This window comes from Malurus melanocephalus, unplaced genomic scaffold (genome assembly GCF_030028575.1).
Source record: "Malurus melanocephalus ecotype Western Australia unplaced genomic scaffold, MMel_1.1 scaffold_249, whole genome shotgun sequence".
NCBI lineage: Eukaryota > Metazoa > Chordata > Aves > Passeriformes > Maluridae > Malurus > Malurus melanocephalus.
In genome coordinates this window covers 85,326-107,766 of record NW_026623481.1, presented here as the reverse complement: position 1 = coordinate 107,766, position 22,441 = coordinate 85,326, and the positions used below count along the sequence as shown (strand labels likewise).

Below are 22,441 nucleotides of genomic sequence, written 5' to 3'. Positions count from 1 at the left end.
AGGTCAAGAGCTTTGATTAACYAAAAGCAAACACAGGTTACTGCTGTGTCTGATGAGGTCACAGGACAGCCAGCACAGTGTAATTACCTCCAAAAACTACCCCTGCACACCCAGAGTGACTGCACTGGCCTCTTCCAGGGGCTGACAATTTTGTGGAAGCTCAGGGAACAAATAAGTTGGCAAAGAGCTTGGTTYCCTCACATCCCAGGAGAAACCCTACGGTGATCCTGCACCAGTCAATTCTCAACAGTGATGGTGTGCAAAGGCCTTTTGCAATGACAGCTTTGTCAATGATGAACTTTATTTCTAAGCATGCTAAATTACCAGATTCTGAACTATTTGAYGGTGAAGACTGCTGATAACCCTCTGCTGTGGTCCTCTGGTGCCAGCTACATTCTCAACAAACCTTATTTTAAAAAGCTATTCCACAAAAGCAACACAAAATTAGCACAAAATAAAACRGGACCATAAAGCAATGCTACTCAGGATTTTCATCAAATTTTAGTTTTGTAAGTAATTTCTCAACTCCTAGTCCCATAAAATCTCTTATTTTCTCCAGGTGCTTTCTTAGTACAAGAACACCTGAAAATAATAATACAGAAGCACATAAACTRGAGAGAAATTAAAATACAATCTCTAACAAAGTAAGTGATACACCCTGCAGCAGACTGTACCATCTAACCTATAAAACTCCAGCTAAGCAAGTTATTTTTGATCTGAATTAATTCAGAAGACTTGGGCGGCAATCAAAAGAAAAAATCAACACTTTGGTAATCACCACCTTGATGCATCTTGGAGACTTCAAAGAATAGATAATTTACTACATTTTGCATGTACAATGTATCCTGAACTTCTCTCCTGTAGACTTCCACTAGCATTTATAATTTAGTCATCAACTGAAATGATAATGTTAACTACCACAATTTTAATAAAAGTATCTGCATTCTGCAAGCCAACCTTACTATCTTCAAAGGAAAAATAAACATGGCAGAAGTTTCTGTGTTGCAAACTACAAAGAGAAGCAACTAGTTTGGTAAATAGATGCTTTTACTATCTCATTTCATCTTATAATGTCCCTAGTTTAAAATACGCTAGTAGGAACACTTCTTTATAAATATATTGTTTGGAAGAGAAGGGAGCAAAGTATTGCAGAGAACTGAAGCAGTTACTGAACACAACTGCAAGCATCAGAAAACTCCAATTTATGAAATCACTGGTTCTGCAGTCTAGCATAGCCTTGGAAAAATATTCTGAATTTCTAGAAGCTACTGGAAAGATCGGAAAATTCTACAAATCTAAGGTGCACCACAGACACACACTGAAGTCACAGGGATACACTTGCATGGACCTGAAACTCCCCATCTGTAACGCAAGGAAGTTCACATACTAATCTTGTAACACTCYTAAACTACATTAAGTAACATAAACAAAGAATCCAAAACCCTCAGAACAAAGAAATGTAAAGTATTACTGATACACAGCAGTACACTCCAACATCAGAACTACTGCTGAGCTGTGCATTACTGATGATGCCTGGACAGGATACCCAGCCAAACAGAAGCTCTCCACAACAGCTCCACTTTGCCTCCTCAAGATCACCAGTAACAGCACAAATCTGTTTGTGATATCAGAATCCATTTCAGAAAGATAAATGTCATGTCAACATACACAAGGCTGCCATGACGAAACCCCTCAGGCAGTGACAACAGGACAATTAGAGAAAGATGAGTGTGTGTCCACACCATCAATCCAGCCAGGAATCTCCATGCGATGAAGGCAGACCCAGAAATAGCTTGATTTTTTTGCACAGGATCTGCAGGGTGTCAGCAGTCCCATATGGAACTATTAGACAGTGACTTCCCCATGTGCAGCTGTGCCAAATATCACTACACTCCCATGGGTTTTTTTCCCTAATGATCTTAGTGCACTATAAAGGGGAAGAAGCAGCCCCCAAAACTGACCAACATCAAGTGACTGTTGCTGGCAAACTCTATTTTACAATTTCTACTCTTCTCTCAAAGAAAGTTAAGAGTAAAAGCAAGTTTCTTAGGGTACTGAAAGCTGAGCTAATATCCCTGCTTTTCATTAAGCTTGTCTGATACTTCCCATTAAAATATCTATTTCAACTGATATTGCTTTCAGACAATTTTGCTTGGAAAAAAACATTAAAATGAAGATGGGTTTTGTCATTGCTGAAAATCGGTTAGGAAAAAGAATCTGTGCTTTTTTTATTGCATATTCATTTGTTCATTAAACTGCTATACTTTTTATTTATAGTTTAAAAAACGATTCAGCAGGTGACCTATGCTTAAAAAGTCTGTATACGTGTATCTTGCTTTTAGGAAAGGCCTTTTAGGGTCAGGCCACAGAGCTGCACTAAACTGCATTTTGCACACACTTGGGAGAGATTTTCAGGTCAAATTTAACTTTACAGAGTCCACCTGCACTCAACAGCAGTGAGTTGTGAGAGGCAGCACAGTGCTCACCGCACCTGCAGCCACGGAGCTCTGCTGGCTCTGATGCCTGACTGGACTRGGGGGTGGTACTGTGGAACACAGAAAATGGGAGAGCAAGATTGTGTGTGGAACTGCACCAAGCCATCAGCCTCATCCAGCAGCACTCTGAGCTTCCAGGGGATGTAGTTACATTAGCCAGAGTCTCATGACTATATCAAGTGATCATAGACACAGAATGGGTCAAGCTGGAAGGAGCACAGTGGAACATCTGCTCCCTCMTCCCTGCTCCAGCAGGGTCATCCCAGAGAACAGGGCCTGGGATTATATTCAGACACTTCTGGAGTATGTCCAGTGAGGGAGACTGCACACTCTCTCGACAATGTGTTCCATGCTTGGTCACCACACAGTAAAGAAGCTGTTCCTCATGCTCAGGTGGAGCCTCTTGGGTTCCTCCTGTGCCACTGCTGCCCCCCCTGCCCAAAGCAGAGCCTGRTCCYTGCTCTGAGCCCTCCCTGCAGACAGGGACACACAGGGATGAGGGCCCCTCTCAGCTGTGGCTCCTCTCGAGGCTGAACAGCCCCAGCTCCCTCAGCCTTTCCTYGTCAGGGAGATGYTCCAGTCCCTTCAGCACCTTTGTCACCTTCTGCTGGACCAGCCCCAGGAGCTCCATGTCYCTCTCTGAAGAGCCCAGAACTGGACACAGCACTCCAGATGTGCTGAGAGAAGGGCAGGATCACCTTCCTCAGCCTGCTGGGACACAGCTCACTGGATTTTGTTAAATGTCTTTCAGAGTCCTGTGCAATGCTGGTAGCAAATAAAACACTTTTTTTTTTTTTTTGCAAGACCTCTGATTCACACTTTGCTTCCAGCATGACTGTCTTGCAACTGCAGAACAAAGACCACTTAGAACAAACATACGTGAGTTTGATGAATGATAAACTTGACCTTACTTTGCTTCAGAATCCTTACTAAGCATTCCACCACCAACTCACTCATTCAAAAATTGGGAAGAGAAGGGCAGAAAKCAACAGCACAAGAAAGCCCACACAGAAGTAACCAATTTAGACTGCAGAAGCAGTGCACAGGATAAAGGCACAGGGCCACACACCAAACAATTAAGAGAAAACAAAATATTCAAGAGCTACTCATTAAGCAAGTACCATCCACCCTGTGCAGTAAATGAGTCTGTGGAAAAACTAAGCTGCAATCATGAAATTAAAGACTGTCTCAAAAAGCATATGCATAGGCAAATTAAGGCAGTTTGCGCATTCCCTAACTTGGACTGTTTGACTTTGCAACTTTAATAATGCCCTTCTAATGTAGTTTTGGGCCTAAGATATTTAAATTTCAAAAGCATTTGTGCACAAATTAGGTGCAGCCCTCCGACTGCTGGCGCACTGCCCGCCCGGCCCCGCTGCCATGCAGGGCCAGGCTGCTGCTGAGCTCACACACGGGTTTGGGAAAGCAGAGCAGGCAGAGAGCTCGGGCAGCGCTGGGCAGGGCAATGGTGCTCTCTGCTGGGTGAGCAGCAGCACGACAGGGGTTCCGGAGTTCATACTCAACTCTTACTACCAAGCTACGTGCAGGTGAACTGCTCCTAGCCAGACAACTTGGCTAACAACACTGGAACCTGTACCTGGACAACGCTCTTGACGAACAGACTTTACAAAACACTCTCTCACGCTGTATTTCATGTGTATGAATCAAGTGAAAATTCAGCCTTTCTGGCCTCTCTCGTGTTGTTTCTGGGGTAGCAGCTGTTTGGGGAGGTTTACTTCTAGCAACAGTAGYTATGTTGTTAAATACAGAAAAACTTTTTTTGCAAAGCTTCCTTTTACCATGGAAAAAATAATCTGATGCCTGCATAATTTAGAGAGACTTTTAGGCTAAATCGGTATTTTAGAAAACATTTAATGACTATTGAAAGTCAGAACAAATATGTTTTGTGGGAAGAAACCATTTCAAACCAGATTACTTGTTATCATGGACAGCATCTATTTTTGGTTTTTTGCATGAAGCGTTAGGGTGAAAATCGAGAGAAGGGACTGGGAAAAGGAAATCAGTGTCAGCCTGATAAAGTGAAATGGGATCACAAACATCCATTGTTCTCTTTTTTGGATGGAATCTCTGGAAGTGGAAAAAGATGCCAACCTGGCAAGAATTCAGGACTATCTAAACTTTCAGGTATGTAATAGTCTGTCAGAAACCAAATCTTAAGTTGGAAAGAGAACTTGAGAGGAGCTCTGGGACAGAGATGGTTTCTTTAAGCATCTTTTTCTGAAGCATCTCCTCATACTGGCCACAATCAAGGACAAAGTGCAAAATGAGAAAGATCAGCTATCCGATCCATTCACAGCAGAGATTAGGAAAATAATAGAAAATCCACATGTAATTAAGAGACAGCAGAACCTGACCTTCCCTCCACTTGAGAATAAAGTGGATGAGCTGTGTCACWGCTAGGAGTGCACAGACAAACTGTGCAGGAATACTCTGTGTGGGGATATTTTCAGAAGAGGAGAATGAGAGGTGACTGAATTGCCTCAAGAAAATCTATGAACTCCCTAGGAAAATTCTTCAACAACCTTTTCAAAGGAATCCCTTAAAAAGACCTGACTGAATTCCTATAGAGAAAAAAAAAACAAGCCAAAACACAAGGCAACTCAAAAATAAGGAGGTGCAAAAGGCAGAAAAAAAGTGACACTGACCTCGAGTCTCTTTTCAAGTGACTCTATCCTGTCCTTTTTGCTGGCCAAGTTAGCCCTTGTGTAGCGGCTTTGTCCAGGCAAGTACAACACTTGGCTGTAACATTCTTCCCACACCTGGTTATAAGCTTCACTTGACAGCTCTCCATGCCCCATTCCTTGCTTTACCACCTCCATCTCTTGTGCCAGCAGATCCTGTGCCTGTTGGAAAAGATGAGAAGAAATTGCAGTTACAATATACAGGATACAAGGAAATTCCTCTTSTTTTCAAACCTTCAGTGTGCAATTCATGGGGGCAGCTTTTCTTTTCATACTCAAAGCTCACCACCAGGTTAAGCTAACTATGAAATCGAACACAGATGCTGTGGATTATAAATGAAACCCAGGCTAGAAGGCTCCTCACAGCACAACTATCCCTCATTTTATATAATTTGGCCAAACCTGACATCASTCTGGCATGGCTAATGAAAGCTGTGGCACAGTGAGATACTTCATCTTGCTGCAGAAGAACAGAGATAAAAGCAGGGACCTTGAGGGGAGGGAGAACTGTACAGACAGAAGCAGCTGTTCTATGAAACAAAAATCACTTTTCATTTCCTTTTGCTTGTCCTTCTCCACACAACCTGGAAAATCAAGTCTAAACCTTCCCGGGTGAGCTGTGTAAGCTCTGCTGTAGGAAATAGAACGCTGACTGTAACTAACACATTCTGTGGCTGAAGTGAGCTGGAGAGATAGGAGCATTCTGCTCCTTCCAGTTTAATTTACAAAGTTTACAAAGAACTGAAAAGATTCATGCACTCACAACTCTTAATATTTCTGACGAAGAGCCTGGCCTGCAAAATTACATTGGCACCCAGGTCCTTCTGATTTTATTAATAACTAAAAAACTAAAATATCTTTGCCAAGCTGGACTTCTTTAGTTGTAAAAGCATGTCCATGTCCCTTCTTTCAACAGGATTTACAGGTGCAGCACAAATCTCCCTATCAGCAGTAGGTATCTTACTGCAAGATGTTTCATAACTGCACACTGACCAGGTAGGAATTCAGGTATCACCCAATTAGATGATTCCACAGATACTGGGGAAAGGAATATTAATTACCTGTTATTGATGGTCAAGACAGATAAAATAGGAGTAATCCAACCACACCTGACAAAGCTAAATCTTAAAAAATTCAATTAGCCTCTATCAGTACACTGTGAAGAACCACTTGAGGCTATTTAGCTGTAGCACCAAAAGGGTTCTCCAGCTCCATGAGCTCAGCACACCATGCCCAGCATCACTGCTAATCCCTTCCAAAAGAGAACTACACATCAGGAAAAGAAAGGAGCATTTTATGAAGGGGTTTCAGGAGGAAGATGTTCTAAAAACAAATGAAGTAAAGCTAAATAAACAAGCCCCAGAGGAGATCACAGAGACAGGAAAATTTCCTGGTTTGACTGATTTCAGACAAAGAGTGAATATTGTGCTGAATGTTAGAGAGCAAGTAGGAGCAGAGATGAAAAAAAAAAAAACTTCGGTCCATCAGTTAGGAGACAAAACTTCTAGGAACTCTGAAGAAAGTTTCCAGACAAAAACTACTGGACTGTGTCATAGTCTCTAAGGGAAGTGACAGCAAACCTGATTTTTGCTGCACTTCAAAACAACCAGAGAAAGCACTCAGAGAACATTCCTAAGGGAACAATCTGACAYTGGCAGGGCAATGAAATTCATGATCTAACTGTATTTTCCATCTTTAACTTCTCCTGGTAAGAAATCTGAAAGTATAATTTTTCATTTAACAGCAAATTGGAAGTACATAGTGTTCAGTGTTTCTCTTTTTAGGCTCTTGATTCATTGGTCACATATGGTCAAGGACATGGATTTGAAATCTGCTTGTATGTCTTCAATGTCATCTTAAAGCAATATGGGATTTGGGTGTAGAGATAAAACAGGTATTGTCAGAGAATAAGTCTAGAGGGACAGACAAATGGATGGCGTGTGATTTTGTCCTTTTCCCTCATTTTTATTCCTGTAGGCATCTGGTCATGGGTTACTGGCACAGCTTCACAGGTGAAGCTCTTTGAAAGAGAACCACAGAATTGCCTATCTGTCACTTGGCAGCAAAAGGCAACATCTGTAGCTGCTTAAATAAATGAACACCCTGAACCGGAACCCTGGTGCAAGGCTGCTGTTTAACTTGGGATTACAATGCAAAACAGGACACAGTGCCCAGACCGCCCACTCACTGCAGCCAGCARTGACCCAATCTGCCTGTTCAGCACTTCTGTACCAGGTATGGCTATAAGATTGGCTGCCACAGCCCAGCAGGCTCTGCACCAGCTCAACTCTCCTGGACCAAGCTTGACAAGCATAACTAAACTGCATAACTAAACTTGATTTGCTGCTCCACGTTACAAGCTACCATTGTTCTGTTTAGCCTGCACTACTTTGAAAAAAATGCTTTTCAAGTCTGGATAAATGAAATACAGTGGCAGCAGAAGATGGGCATCGCGCCTGCTTAAAGGCTCCATGATTTAATAACAATTTAGAGTAACAGCAAAATAGAATTTGGTAACTGTTGGGCTATCACTGCTCTTACCSTTACCTAAAATGATAAGCAACCACAGCACATTCAATTTGCATCTAAATGACAATATCTATGGGCAAACAGAGCACCCACATCATTCTGCTGAGTGCCCAGATTCTCCTTTCTGTGAGCTAATGTTCATGTGCATATACATTATCCTTAATAACCTATCCTTAATGCTTGGCCATGCTGGGTTAATGATCAAACCTGATTATCTTAAGAGGTCTTTTCCAACCCCAACAACTCTCTGATTACAACTCTTTATAAAGCCCTCTGGAGCTCTCCCAACTGAATTCTGTACAGGCTTGGACCCACCTTTTTCCCCTCAGTACTACAGAATCATGCTATAAGGAGACTTAAGGTCTCCCCAGGACACGCATTTCTCACCTTCTTGAGATCTTCYTTGGAGAACTTTTCATAAGGATTTTGTTCCAAGTAAGCCATGTGCTCTGCATTGTTGCTTCCAAACCCTGGGCCTTTCCCTTTCTTACCACTGAACTGTTCTCCAAATGGATGGTGTAAAAGATCAAAATGAAGCATAGTGATCATCTCTTTCTTTATGAGTTCTTCACTTTTCTGCAAGTCTGTTAGAGGAGGCTCCACATTTAACGGTCTCAGTATTGTTTCATTAACCTGCCCAGGAATAAAATAAGTTTGTAAGTATCATATATACCAAAGATCCCATAAAATTCATGTATCTGCACCCAAGTATGAATTKTATGTATCAGCTAAACCCTGCAGAGCAGGCGCAAAGTCCCTTGTGGTATGACACATGCAGCAATCTCAACATTTGCAGATGAAATACCTTATGACAACTTTGCAGGGGAAGTGTCCTGTAATGCTGAAATCAGCATACTTAGAAAAAGATTTTATTCTCTCAGTATCTCCTTACATTGCATTTCCTCCTATAATGATTAAAGCCCTTATTTTAATTTTTTTTAACAGTGAATTTTGTTTCCACTTACTTCTGAGGGCCKTGGTAGATTCTTCTGCACAGCTTTGTGCATTCTCTTCAGTTCCTTGGCACGCTCTGCTTCTCGGAGAGCCTAAACAAACAAACCAAGTGTTACTCCAGCCACTGTAACACAATCAGATGCTACCTAAATATGTATGTGATATAAAAACTAATTGATTATTGCAGTAAAGATTCCTTCAAGTATAAAGACTTCATGTTACTAAGCCAGAGCTAAATMATGTAATGACAACTTAATTTACTGCCTATAAAGTGAACAGGAAGAGCACAACAGACTAAGACAAGTGAGATCTTCAAAAGTAATTCCCAGCTGCTCTCATTCAGTCCCAACTCCAGCAGATTTCATTCTTTCCACATTTTTCCACRTCACATGTAACAACTGCTCTAACTCTACAGACATTAAATCCACCAGGAAAAAGAAGAATTACATTAGCAGCCAGGACTCTATCTGTACAGACTTAAAGTACATATTTCACTAAAACAATACTTGTGAAAGTGCAAAACCACGAGAGTTCTCTTCACAACACACTTTYAAGCAATAAATAAATGAAAAGCCAGTATTATCAGAAACTTCAGAAACAATGACTGAGATCTTCCATGTTCTAATCCCAGCATGTCACATCTTCACTTGAAAGGCAAGATGCTCTTTTCTTGTATCATGGTACAACTCACACTCTTTTCTCAATTCTAAACACATAMATTACTTGTATTTATTCAGACTTTTTATTAGAGTATGTACACAAGTATATACATGTACATAACATACTCCTCCTCAAATGGGACACACTAKGAATCAAATTCTGGGAAATGCTTATCCCATTTAAAGATATCAAAGCATAGCATTTTTAACAATACTTTGTTCACTTGTCAAAGAACAGCCATTGCTAAAAAAACTTCTATGGACTCAAAAATCCCATTTACTTTTATAAAAAAAATTTATATTTATATGAGATATATAACAAAAAGATACTTGCCACACAAAACGTAGGATAAGCAATAAATGGAAAAGGGACTGTTGTCAGAAAGATTTGAAGTGCCTCTGATTACTGGCTAGTACAGCCATTTAACTGGCAGAATTTAAGCTTGTACTTTATCCAGCCTTCCTTGATTTTAAACCAAACCAAAACAAAACAACAAGGACTCATTCACAACTGGGCTGTCTGAGTAATCCTCTGGTACCAGCCAAAGGTACCAATCCCCTGCATGGCAGATTTTTATCTGGGTGCTACCAGTCTGCCTGCATTTGTATATACCTGTCCAACCTTTCACAAACAGCAACTTTTAACATTGAGGTAATACCCTGAAACTGAAAAAAAAGCACAAGTCTTACATGCCTAAAATCAAGTATGTGCCACTGTAGATAAAAGCTTTTAATTAAATTTTTATCTTCTGTGGGACAAATGCARGAGGTAGAACACAGGGACTCCATGGTAGAAAATAATGTCATACATAACACTGACAAATTAAGAAAATGGTYTGGAGAGAAAACTGGTTTCACCTCTGTGTGTGTATACTCTGACAGCAGCAAAGAATGCAGGTACATTTTACTTTGTTATCCTGCAGGAGCTGTAGCACTTCCATTAATCAGGTGTGAAACGATGGGAACCATACAAAGAACGTATTTTATTTTAAACCAAAGGCACCATCCACATCTCATACACTGACCTGCTTGCGAGCTTCTATATCAGCAGCATCTTCTACAAAGGTTTCATCTACTTCATGTTCTTCRAGTTCCTTTTCTGCATTTTCAGGTAGAACAATTTCAAAGTCGTTCTTGGGAGCAGGGAGGGCCATGAGCCCCAGGCGCAGGTGCTCCCGAGATTCCCTCTCCTGTTGGAAGAGCAGTGAGATGTGATGCTTCGGATACAACTGAATGCACTGCAATATCCTGAGTGCAACACAATCAAACTCCATCTGCATTAACAGACAGGAGCAACACACCAATTATCACCTGGCCACCTTATCCTGCTGCAAAGCCAGAAAACACCAGATCTGGAAACCAGTGGAGTCCACCTGACGACTGAAGACCCAAGTTTTTGTTCTAGCAGCAAAAAGCTTTTTACTATTAAAAGGCTAAGACAGAATCAAAGTATAAGTACATCAAATAAACCTTCACCTTCAAGCTAAGAGGAACTCTGGAATTATGAACTTCAAGAGTTATTTTTGTGAGAACATGCCAAACACTTGGAGTAGACATCCTTAGCTAGCTAAAAYGAAAACTGTCAATAGCTCAGGTGGGAGATATTCAAAGCTACAGTGGAGGCTGCAGAATCAGACACATAAAAGGAGTTCCCAAGGTGCTACCTATTAGGTAAATGCCCTTTTATACCACGTCTAATTGGCAGGGTCCATCTGGCTGAATCTCCAAGAATGGAAACATCTGTTGCCAAAGGTGATGAAAGAGTCTGGATGGGACTCAGATTTCTGGATATTTCAAACCCAAGTGCTCCTAATGGCAAAATTTAAACTCCTTTAGCTCAGTGTTGTCAACACGACAGACTGATAAAAAGGTCCTATAGGTAAATCAAGATGATGAGGGATTTGAGGATTGTATGAAAAATGAATCTGTGCTTGAGATGCCTGCTCTGCTCAGCTTCAAAGATAGAAACAGGATGGAAGCTTAACTATGTCTTCTCTGACAAACAGTTTCAGAGTGTGTTTACTGAACACACTGAAAGACATTCTAAGGGGGAAGATTTCTCTTCTTTTAAATAAAGGTTTTATTTTATGGTATGGCGAGGACAGATCTTTAGACAGGTGGAAGAAGTAACCCTTGTTTTTATTATAAAATTCTTTTCTGGAGATGAGAATTAAAACCCTTGCAAATTAAGAGAGCACAGATTACCATTTTTTAAGTACTACTTACCATTTGTTTTGCRTAGGATGGGTCACTGTAATCTGCCATTCCCTCTTCTGGGTTGATGTTCAGTTTATCCCGCAGTGGAGTTCTCCCAGGAGTTGTGCCGAGTGCAGGTTTGGGAGTCAGGCCTCCTCGAGGAGTTAAGCCCTCTGATCCCTGAGAGGGTGTTCTAGAGAAGTGTGGTTGGTCATTAGTTTTTTTCTGAAAGAGCTCTACTTAAAAAAGTCTGAATGCTGGGAAAAAGTTCATAAACACATTTAATCTGGAGTTTTTTTTCTTGGGAGGCAGTGAAACTGTAAAGCGCAATTACAGGAATCCTAAAAATAAATTGTTTAAACCTGTCAAGGTGTAACCAAGGTCTTGTCAAGCTGAAATTTAGGCACATCATTATGTAAGAGAAGCTTCAGGAACTACACCAACACAAACTCCCACTGTTGCTTTTGAGAGAGGAGATTATCCAGGCATCAGGCATTATTCTGGGATACAGTAATCAGCATTGAATTGCAAGCTCTGATTTCCCTAGCACCTGGGAAAATCATTCACTCTGAAATCATATGGCCCAACAGCTGTCCCACCTGACAACTGAGTGAACCATCCTGAAGATGCCTCTGCTTTCACTGACTACTGAAGACATAATTACGTTATAATTACTTCCAAGCATCTATGGTTGGGCAAAACCAATTAAGTCTTAGATTTTGTGGGTCTCAGTTGCTTCTCCTCTAGACTGTGAAGGAATATTGCTCTCTATCCCAATGATCTACTGCATGAATGAGGTGCCACTTCATGGATTGAATAACTTTTCTCTCTGCTCAAGGACTTGGATTTCCCCACTGTTAGAGCGTTCTGCAAGCAAGCCAAATTGATACACAGGTACCATATATACATGTGCAAATCTGAACTTCAGAAGGTTAAAAAAACCACAAACGAAAATTTCAAATAACAAAATTAGAGTACCTCTACTTTTTAAAATATAAAATAACCCACATTAACAGCCAGATCACTCCAGGCCAAGTTCTACATTCATTTTGCACCACATTGACACCAACAGATCTTTAAAAAAAAGTACTCATTGCTGTAGCTGCTCTTTTAATTAAACACAGCTTCTAAACAAAATAAAGCTGCTTTGGAAAAGCTGCCATAAAGGTCCTTTTTATTTCATTCTCCACTTTTCCTACTAACATGATACAAGTAAAATTAGAACCTAAGTGGAAAAACCTGACACACAAAATGTACCGATTGTAACATGTTTTAGCTGTATGGTATTTGGCATTTGTGGGATATGTATTTGTTCACTCTAAGAGTTAAACCAGCAATTCTGTACTATTTAGATTGGCAATAAAAGAAATATTTTACTTTGGATATATATGGCTTATAAAATATTTACTCCAGCTTTTCAAAAATTCAATGTGGGTTTGGCTAAGGGACCTCCCACATCTTTGACTCCAAGGTAATACTTTGGAAAGGCCAGGATCCACATACAGAATGACACTCCAGCTTACTATTTATACTCCTGCATTACCCTAGAATAATTTATATTGCTCCAGACCACAGAAGGTCACATTTTGGATCAAAGCTCTAGTGAGCCATACACTATATGAATACAGATGAAAAGGATGTAGCTGAGCCTTCTAAAGACACAGACAAGGAGAAATTTGTACAATAAAAGCTTGAAATAAAAAAGGAGTTAAAATTTGTTTTGAAGCTCTAATCATGAGATACTATTTAACACATTAAAACTGCCCTGTCCACCCATCTCCAAAAAGATATATGCCCACCCAAGCTCTGCCCACCCTTCAGAAAAGAAGTCTGTTTACCTGAAAGGCGTGGAAAGCACAGTATTTGGAGTCTGAACAACCTGTTTCTGCGGTGTTACCCCCGAAAAGTCACTTTCATGCAAGGGAGTATTAAGACCTCCTTTCAGGGGGGTATCCACATTCGTGAGAGCCATCAGATTCTGGGCCTCCTGTGCAACAGACAACACAAGCAGGGCTTCAACAAGACATTCACAGTCAGGTTTAATAGATTCAGTAGCAGTAAGAACAGTTTAAGAGTTATTTGAAAACCAATTTGTGGAAAATGTTTAAAATTTCTTAACTTTAAGACCTATACACTGGTATTTATAAACCCTACCGTTCCACTGAGAGAGATGTGAATATTCATTTCCAGTAAAATACATTATAAATTAGAGTTGCAGAAATGAGTGGGTTTCTTATTGTTTCAGCTTCCTTCAGTTTGCCAGACTCCATAAATCTGCAAGATTTGTTAGCAATTGAACTCTCAAGCAATCATAAGGATCCTGATTTTAAGAAGTACACTTGCAGCACTAAGAAATCCAAACTCAATAACATTTATCCAAGCTGCATTTCAAAGATCATGTTCCAAAAGAGATGGTTACTATTGAGATTTTAGGTCCATGACTCAATTGAGGCTTTTATGAACAGCCTCATTTTTTCATTTTTCCTTATTACAATGAAGAATTAAGTCTCTCTGAAAATGAGCTAATTCTAATACTGTAAATAGCAAATATATTCCCAGAAGATCACTAATCCATCTAGAAAACTCTGTAGGTGCATAATACTGTGCTATTTATAATGTCAGAATACTCCATTTKAATGTGAACATGACCATTCCTGCAAATACTGCACAGACTTAGGTCATGATTTGCAGAGCCAGGAACCTTCTCTTTTCTCCTGCTGTGGAATTGTTGAAATACAGCTCATTGTCAACTCAGCTTTTTGTTGTTTTGGAGCAGGATTTTCAAGGTCTTGTTTTGTCTTACACACAAACTGAACTGATTTAATCCACCCATTTCCACAACTCAACAAAATATTACTCAACATTACCAGTTTTTTAAAAAATCCAGGCAATCACAGATTGCAAAGGAAGGTTTTGGCTAACCTAAATTTTAAGCCAGTAAAGTGCTAGGAAAATATTCTTACACWGTTGGAGTTAATTACTACTTGTTAACTGAAATAAAAGCTGGACAATGTAAAATATACTGTTTTGAGGAGACAAATTCTTGTATCTTTAACACTGACACCCAACAGAAGGGGAAATTCAGGCAAGACACCAGGAGAATGGTTAAAAGCTTCACACAATATGTCACYTAAAGAAAAAGAATAGGAATGCTTTGAAACACAATGACAATTGATAGATAYGCTTCTGTGTCATTCCGTGTGTCCTGGAGATTGGGTGACAGTACAAATCCCAATACTGCACGTAATCTAAACAGTGTTTCTTTGGGATTTACACCTTCTACTCAGTTGACCCTGCACGAAAAAAAAAAAATCCATTCTGTAGATTTATACTCTACCTGCAATATCCTGTCTTGGGCTGCTGGAGTTTTGGGAGTCCTTAGTGCTATGCTGTTGTTGGTTACATTATACTCAGAGAGAAGAGTGCTGGAAGCTGAGTTTGTGATTCCAGATTCCTCAGCAGTCTGCCGTGCAATCTCACTTGCCTGGCCAACTTTCACAACTTCTTCAAGTTCTGTATCAGATATCTTTAAATGAGAAAATCCCAAGGCACAATAAGATACAATACAGCTACAAGACTCACTCAATAAAACAGAAAGCACTATTTGGCATTAGCCTTATAAGCTGTTTATTATAAAAGAACACCTCACCTGAGGTGCTGGAAGCACCAGTTTACTCCTTTTTTTGGTAAATTCTGACACTCCACTGGTCTGCAGAATTGCTGAGGGCAAATCTGACTCTTTTTTCCGTTTCATATGTTGCTTGTCCTTTTTGCGCTCTCTTCCCTCCCTCTCACTGTAACAGAAAACAGAATCATTTCAGAACACACAGAGCAGTTACAAAGCAAAGCAAACAAGCCAAGAGCAAAAAGGTTTTACCCTTATCAAAAGCTGSATATGCAGAAATAGAACACTGCAGGAAGAGTGAAGCACCTTGTGGGTGATTAGATGTGATCTGCAGATGTTGCAGCAGAACTTACTACATGGAAGTGTAATGCTTCTGAATTATGGAATTAGCCAACAGATTCAGGTTCTAGGCTGAATAGCTACAATCAACAGGGTCACTGGATCAATCAAAATATGTCAGGCCAAGAATATAGATAGTAAAAATAAGATAATGTGAACAGTCCCTTTTTCTCCAGCAGCTGCTAAGCGAAGATGAACATTTTCTTTGGGAAGTGAGAACCAATTTCTTTTCAGTCTTTAATAAAATACATTTTCTTCAAGCAGCAATGGAGGCAGTCAATGAAATTATAAGCTTCAGTTTGAAGCTCCTGCTTGACCCTCTGAACAAAGAACCGTACAGAAAAATCTGTTAGAACACAAGTTAATGAATCAAACTGTACATGGCAATGGACTGACATGCTCAGTGAAAAGCAGTTTTGGCAGAAATAGTGSGAAATGCAACTGTGCAATTAAATTGGCATTTAACTTCTCAACTGTGTTTCTGGGGATTTTACGGGGAGATGAGGAGAAATTAAGTAGTTAAAGACATGAACCTAGGAACAATTCCATCAAAAACAATTCCATACTACAAGTAAAACGTACTCCCGTAAGCAATCTTAATAAGGTTATTACTTGAAAAAAGGACTGTAAATACACAAGAAAATGAACTGCTAAAAGGAAACAAACCTCAAAAAAATTAACATTTCAACTYAAAGGCATGAACACGCATGAGGAACTTTATTTTGACAGAGAAAAGGTGAACTAGAGGAAAGGAAAAATGTGATCATAGATAAAAGGTGAACTAGACCTTTTAGAAAGATAAAAATATTGAAATACTTTCAGAAAACTGAAAAGGCAGAAGCCACTTGCACTTRTATCTGTCCCATGGAAAATACATTTCCTGCCCATATCATATTTCCAGGACTTAACACACCAACCCTAGGTTGGGGTTTTTTTCAAATACACTGTTCCCTCCTTATTACAACAYACACTTACGATCTCAATTCTCCATCCAGGTCTTGCTGACGTAGTCTCCTGAAATCTGCATCCAGGGACTGGTAGTTTTCTTCTGATGTATCATAAAAACCAGGGGCAGGCTTCTTTTCAAATGGAATTTCTGCATTGTAATCCACACCTCTCTTCTTTTTTCTTTTCTTTTGGATCTCAATTCCAGCAGCGCGAAGTTCTCGTCTTTTCTGAAGTGCAGCAAGACGCCTGAAGAAACAGTAACAATACATGATTTAAAGTGCAGAGTAAAGAAAAGCAGTGCCAGGATATGAAACCAAACAAAAAGTTTACCGAGCTTCTTCCAGCTGCTTCTCCCTGGCTTTCCTCTTGGCCTTCTTTCCCTGTGTATTCGCCAGACGTGCTCGAGCCTCAGACAGCATTTCAAGCTCATCTGTAACAGCACAGATAAATATAGCTATGAATTTGGACTTAAAAGATGGGAGTAAGGAAAAAGCTGACATTAAGATCACAAARCCATCTTTAGAAGCTGAATGAATCMGCATTTTTTTCTCAGGCACTCTTGTGTCATCACTAAGCCAGTTTTCTCCATGTAGTCCCAATGTATTTATTGAATGATTGGCCAGATGAAATGAAGACTTTTAGAAAAAGAAGCCTWATGTTGGAAATAATTCAATAAGTATCTACAGCAAACCAAAATGTKTCCATAAAGAGGAAAACTGATCACATTAATGGAAGTAAAACTTCATTTACATCTTTATCTGAGAKTATTATCTTGAGAACTTGTTAAYTGCATTTASATCCAGAACCAACAGTGCTGTATTGAGAACCTGTGACTGTTCAAAACCACTACTGGTCTATTCATGGAATTCTAGCAATGTTCATTTTTCAGTTCATAACACTGCATTGTGCAAGAAAAAAAAAAGAAGTCAGGCAGTTCCTCTATGTTTCAGCATGGATTCATCTGAGAGGTGTGAGTTGATGGAAAATGATGAAGATACAGCATGAAGAGTGCAAACAAGAAGTGCAGTGTCAAAGCATAGAACAGCCAGTTATAGCAAGAGATGAAGATGACAGGTAAGGAGGCTAAAAACACACCAGGAAAAGGAAACCTGGAAAAGTATAACTGATTGGCYAGATAGAGAAATAAGACAAAATTGKTAAGAAAAYTAATGACCAGGRGCTGGTAGAAAAAAGAAGAAAACCAAAGTAAAATGGCTGTGTAAACAGAAAAATCAAACAGATCAGATTTCTGTCAAAAATGATAAACAAACTCCTGACTCACCTTCATCCATGTCAATGGGATCTGGCCTGGCAGGTTTCGTTTCTGGATTTGGATCGATTTCTCCAGGTTTCAATTTCCGAGGATCATCAGCAGTTTCTTCCTCATTGTCCCTCTGAGCAGCCTTGTCCCTAAAAACACATTGTAGGTGTCACCACCAGCTCTTTATTTTCCCTCAGACTCATTAATAACCAACCCTTAAATGTCTCCAAAGACTGATCACAAAACAGTAACCTTGTACTTTKTATAATGCATTAAATTTGTTATACATTTCACAAGCGTGGTACTGTTCCATAACCTTAAACAAGACAAGAGAAAGAAACCAACACATTACAACAATAAAATATTACATAAAATATAATACTGATACAGCTAGTGGTAATCTCCTCAGGTAATCTTTAACAATAAAGAAGAATTCACCAGTGTGACAAAATAAAAAATCAAGTTTTCCATTATGTTTTTCTATTCAACCAATCACACCAAAATTAAGAAAGCTCACAAGGGAAAACACCACATTCCTTCTCTTCTCATGGCCTAGAGAAACTCTTTGTAGCACAGAGAGTTGGTAGCTGCACATTCAGCCATTTCAACATGTGTTTTACGTCTCTTTTCTCTCCCACACACCCACTCCTAATGATCAGCCAGTCAAAAAATGCCTGAACAGCCTAATAAAAGCATAAACTTTAGCCAGAATGACCAGGAGCAAGAAAASATACACCTATCTCTATTCAAGCTGCCCTGCAGCTTCCAGGAGCTTCTTTCAAGCTAGACACAGCAACTGAAAACAATCCTTAAAGATWTGCTTACAAAAGGACTCAGTCAACTTGAAACCACCATAATTTAACACCATGGGAGAAGTTTGTTGCTGTAACAAATTCCACAGATGTCACTGGTATTCCTGGCTAGATTTTCCTCTAGGCAAGCAGAAACTCACAGCAGAAACTCATAGTGTTCCAAGCACTGTGCAGCAGTTCTCCCAATGATGGGGGCAATGGTTCTCCACTGGGTTGGCATCAGTTTGGCCAGGTGCAASAGTTTCTCCTCCTCCTCCCGTGACCACTCGGTCTTTTTGATGCTCGGGTCCAGCCATTCGTACCTATGAAAAAATTAGGGATGAGAGAACCCAGTTATCCACTGATTTGTCTTCAAGAGTGTTTTTATGATAYATGCATTTGAGCTTTAAAATGTATTATTTATCCAGCACCTTTCACACTGATACTGCTTTTCCTTCCTTTACCCATCTCTATTCTGGCAAAGTAAAGAGTTACTAAATTAATCCTGAAAAAGAAAAGTAAAAATTGCAACAATAAAAGATACCAGGAATGGTAGAGCTGTTTTGTSTGGAGCCTTCAGCAATTATTTTATTACTCCTCAACTGTGACAGTACTGTTACCTCCAGAAGTATTCTATTAAATACGTGCAGTTCAAAACTCCAGAAACTAAGCCTGATTCTCAACATTCATTCAYACTGCATCAGTATTTGTGCCAGTTTAAAGCTTCTATTTTTTATAAAAAAAAATTAATTTCACAGTGAAATTTCTAAACATTTACTCTCAAGCCAAACTCCCACTGTGAGAAATTGGAAAACTTTATGTAAGGGAGATTGATATTTTACAATTTTATTTCCTYGAAAATACCTGCCAATTAAAAATGTTTAAATACAGGAAGAATAAGGTGGATAACTTTAGGTAATCCTGCATTTACTCACACTGCAGTCACTGCCAAATACATGATCTGGCTATTTTTGTTCAACTACTTTCAAACAAAAAGAATTTAAAATTTCCASAGTAAAAATCAAACAATGTTAAAACTGCTATTGCTCTGTGGASATAAATTAGTCTTTGGTAACATTTCTTCCCTAAATTTCCACTAATCATGAACTTCATATTCTCAGACACAGCACCTCTCACTTACCATCTGGCTTTGCACTGCTTTGCTGATTTCCTATGCAATAACGAGGCAATACGAGACCACTGGTTTTTGCCATATTTCATAACAGCTGCTTTCAGAATTTCATCCTTAAAAAAAAMAAAAAAAAAAGACCCTTATGGACTGCAAAACAGAAAGTCTAAGCTTAAGCAAAGGAGAACACAGTGCATTTCATTTAATAGACTGACCCAGTGAAAAAAAGACAGCACTGCTACCTCTTTTCCATTTCATTCTCAGAGATGAATGAGGGTTTGCATTTCAAATTCCAATGAAGTCAAGAAAGATTAAATGAAAAAGAGACATGATTATTGCTCCAAAGTTCAYATATCCAACAGAACTCCAAAATGATTATTTTCAATGCTCTCTAATCTACTAGTGTTTAAAGRCTCTGTAAGTCTCCCTTGAAGGACAGTAGAGTGGTAGGGAAGTGTTTGGTAATGAAATCACAGCTGGAAAAAAAAAGTTGAACTGGAGGTACCTCTGGCTGCCTTGTTTTAAATAATACCATCAAATTACCTTTTTTAAAATTTTAATGMAATTAGAATAAAAATGTAATAGTTTCAGCTTGTGAGCCAGGCTGTTCACGTACAACAAAGTGTGCACTGAGACTTGATCAAAAGCCAGAAGTGCTATAAATYATCTGTCAAACCATCCATCAATCCCTCTCTCCCTTCCTCCCAGATAACTGAGCTCATCACTTCTCGTTTATTCAGAGAAAGTGGTATTTTAGATACATTAAAGCTGTTGCAGCCCTGTCAACCACCAATGTCCCTCTCCTGTACCCAGTGTTCAGTGAGTCTGACACTGTCTCACACAGACATCRCTCAGAACACAGCAGCTTTAACTGTGATCTGATGAACAGCTCTGGTTGGAGCTGCTACAGGCAACAATTCATGTAATTASTGYTCTGAAATAAATAATAAATYCTCACTTGTGTGGTTTTTTTACCTTACTTGGTGCTATATGGAACACAGGAGCRGTACCAGTGACAATAACAGGCTTTTTTTGCAAATAACTGATTATTTTATGAATGACCTGATACTGCCTGGTTCCACATTCTCTGCTTTAATGTTGTGTCAGCAAAATGTTAATAAAAAACCCCAATGCCTRTTTCATCTCCAGTACACAAAACCCAGTGATCTATCTGGGCACTGAACAGGYTCCCCAGGGCATGGGTCCCAGTCCCAAGCCTGCCAGAATTCAAGCAGCATTTGGAAAATGCTCTCAGGCACATTGGTGGGATTCTTGGGGATGTTCTGTGCAGTCAGGAGTTGGGCTCAGTGATACCTGTAGATTCCTTCCAACTCAGGATATTCTGTGATTCTAYTTAATGCACTGCTCTAYCTCTTTAACAGTCACCAGAATTAATCAATTATGGAAGACCCTAAGAATGGGGTGAAGACAATATGAGTTTTCCTGTTTAAAAGCACACACACCATACTTTATCTTCTGTTWKTTTTTCCTCACTAGTTCCTGGAACMATGTAGATGGCTGCTGTTCACAGCATGCAGTGACAAAGTTCTGGATTTTGCAGTGCCAGGTACATCCTTTTGCTTTAAACAAGCMTCTAATAAAACTRACATCCTTGATTTCTCATGTTATTRTTTTCTTTTTCATGACCAMTTGCAGTTCTGAAAGCTTGTGACAGCAAAATTGGAGGGGATTGCTCATTTTCGGAACAACAGTTTCTGTGTAAWGAAGTCTAGGGGCTGCAGATGAAGAGCCCACACACACTGACAAGAAAGAGACTGAAGTTGCCCCAGAGGTTTAGATTAGTTATTAGGAATTTTTCACGGAAAAGTTGTAAAGCATTGGAACAGACTGCCCAGGGCAGTAGTGGAGTCACTATTCCTAAAAGTGTTAAAAAAAACCACTGTGGATATGGCACAAAAGGACATGGTTAAATGGTGAACATGGTAGTGGTGCTGTGTGGATGGCTGGACACTTGGTGATCTTAAGTCTTTTCCAATCYYAAAAATTCTATGRCTCTGCCATTTCCACATTTGGAAAGATTTTCAAGTGCCAGAGATTCCYGCTGCCTCATTCTCCTGGAGCATAAGAAACCTGCCTATGCAGTACAAATCACACTCCAGCCTGTGAGAGGATCATCTCCAAGCACAGCACAACCCATGCTTCCACTCCAGCGGCAGTGGGACTGGTTTCTCTGAGGCAGAAGGACAGCACACACACATGGCTGAGCTTCCCAATGTGCAGCCTGAGGGAAAAACAACACCAACAGTGACMTTTGCTCGCTGAGGCAGCGGGAGGGAGGAAGGCACAGGCTGCTGGGRAATGCAGCCCAACAGAGAGCCAAGGAATGGCAGAATCAATTAGGTTGGAAAAGGCCTCTCAAATAATTTGAGTTAAACCTATGTCTGATCACCACCACCGTGTCAGGGAGACCATAACCCTCAGTGCCATATCCAGTGTTTCCGTAAACACCTCCAGGGACAGTGACTCTACATCTCCTCTCTGGGCAGCCTGTTCCAACATTTAATCACCCTTTTCTGTGAGAAAATTCTTCCTAATGTCCAAYCTAAACCTCTCCTAGCAGTTAGCAGACACTTCCTCTTGTCCTATCTTTGTTCCCTGGGAGCAGAGCCCGACCCCGACCTGGCTGCACCCTCCAGCCAAGGAAGTTGTATAGAGTGAGAAGGTCCCCCCTGAGCCTCCTTTCCTCCAGGCTGAGCCCCCCCASATCACTCAGCCGCTCCGCATCAGGCTTGCGCTGCGGACCCTTCCCCAGCTGCCCTGGCTTTCCTTGCACTCGCTCCTGCAGACCCCAA

At 40.1% G+C, this 22,441-nt stretch overlaps 1 protein-coding gene across 1 annotated transcript in view; it reads right to left on the bottom strand.

The window, feature by feature from the left end:
- Nucleotides 1–22,441, bottom strand: part of CDC5L (cell division cycle 5 like) — a 30,083-nt gene that overhangs the window by 7,210 nt on the left and 432 nt on the right. Inside the window, exons 2-14 of the mRNA XM_057375440.1 lie at nt 19,641–19,744; nt 18,661–18,822; nt 17,730–17,857; nt 16,778–16,877; nt 16,475–16,693; nt 15,185–15,329; nt 14,873–15,061; nt 13,374–13,522; nt 11,566–11,728; nt 10,365–10,529; nt 8,692–8,772; nt 8,114–8,359; nt 5,162–5,359 (exon numbers count right to left, since the gene is read on the bottom strand). Coding sequence (XP_057231423.1) covers nt 5,162–5,359; nt 8,114–8,359; nt 8,692–8,772; nt 10,365–10,529; nt 11,566–11,728; nt 13,374–13,522; nt 14,873–15,061; nt 15,185–15,329; nt 16,475–16,693; nt 16,778–16,877; nt 17,730–17,857; nt 18,661–18,822; nt 19,641–19,744 — 2,049 coding nt within the window. The remainder of the gene's footprint in view (nt 1–5,161; nt 5,360–8,113; nt 8,360–8,691; nt 8,773–10,364; nt 10,530–11,565; nt 11,729–13,373; nt 13,523–14,872; nt 15,062–15,184; nt 15,330–16,474; nt 16,694–16,777; nt 16,878–17,729; nt 17,858–18,660; nt 18,823–19,640; nt 19,745–22,441) is intronic.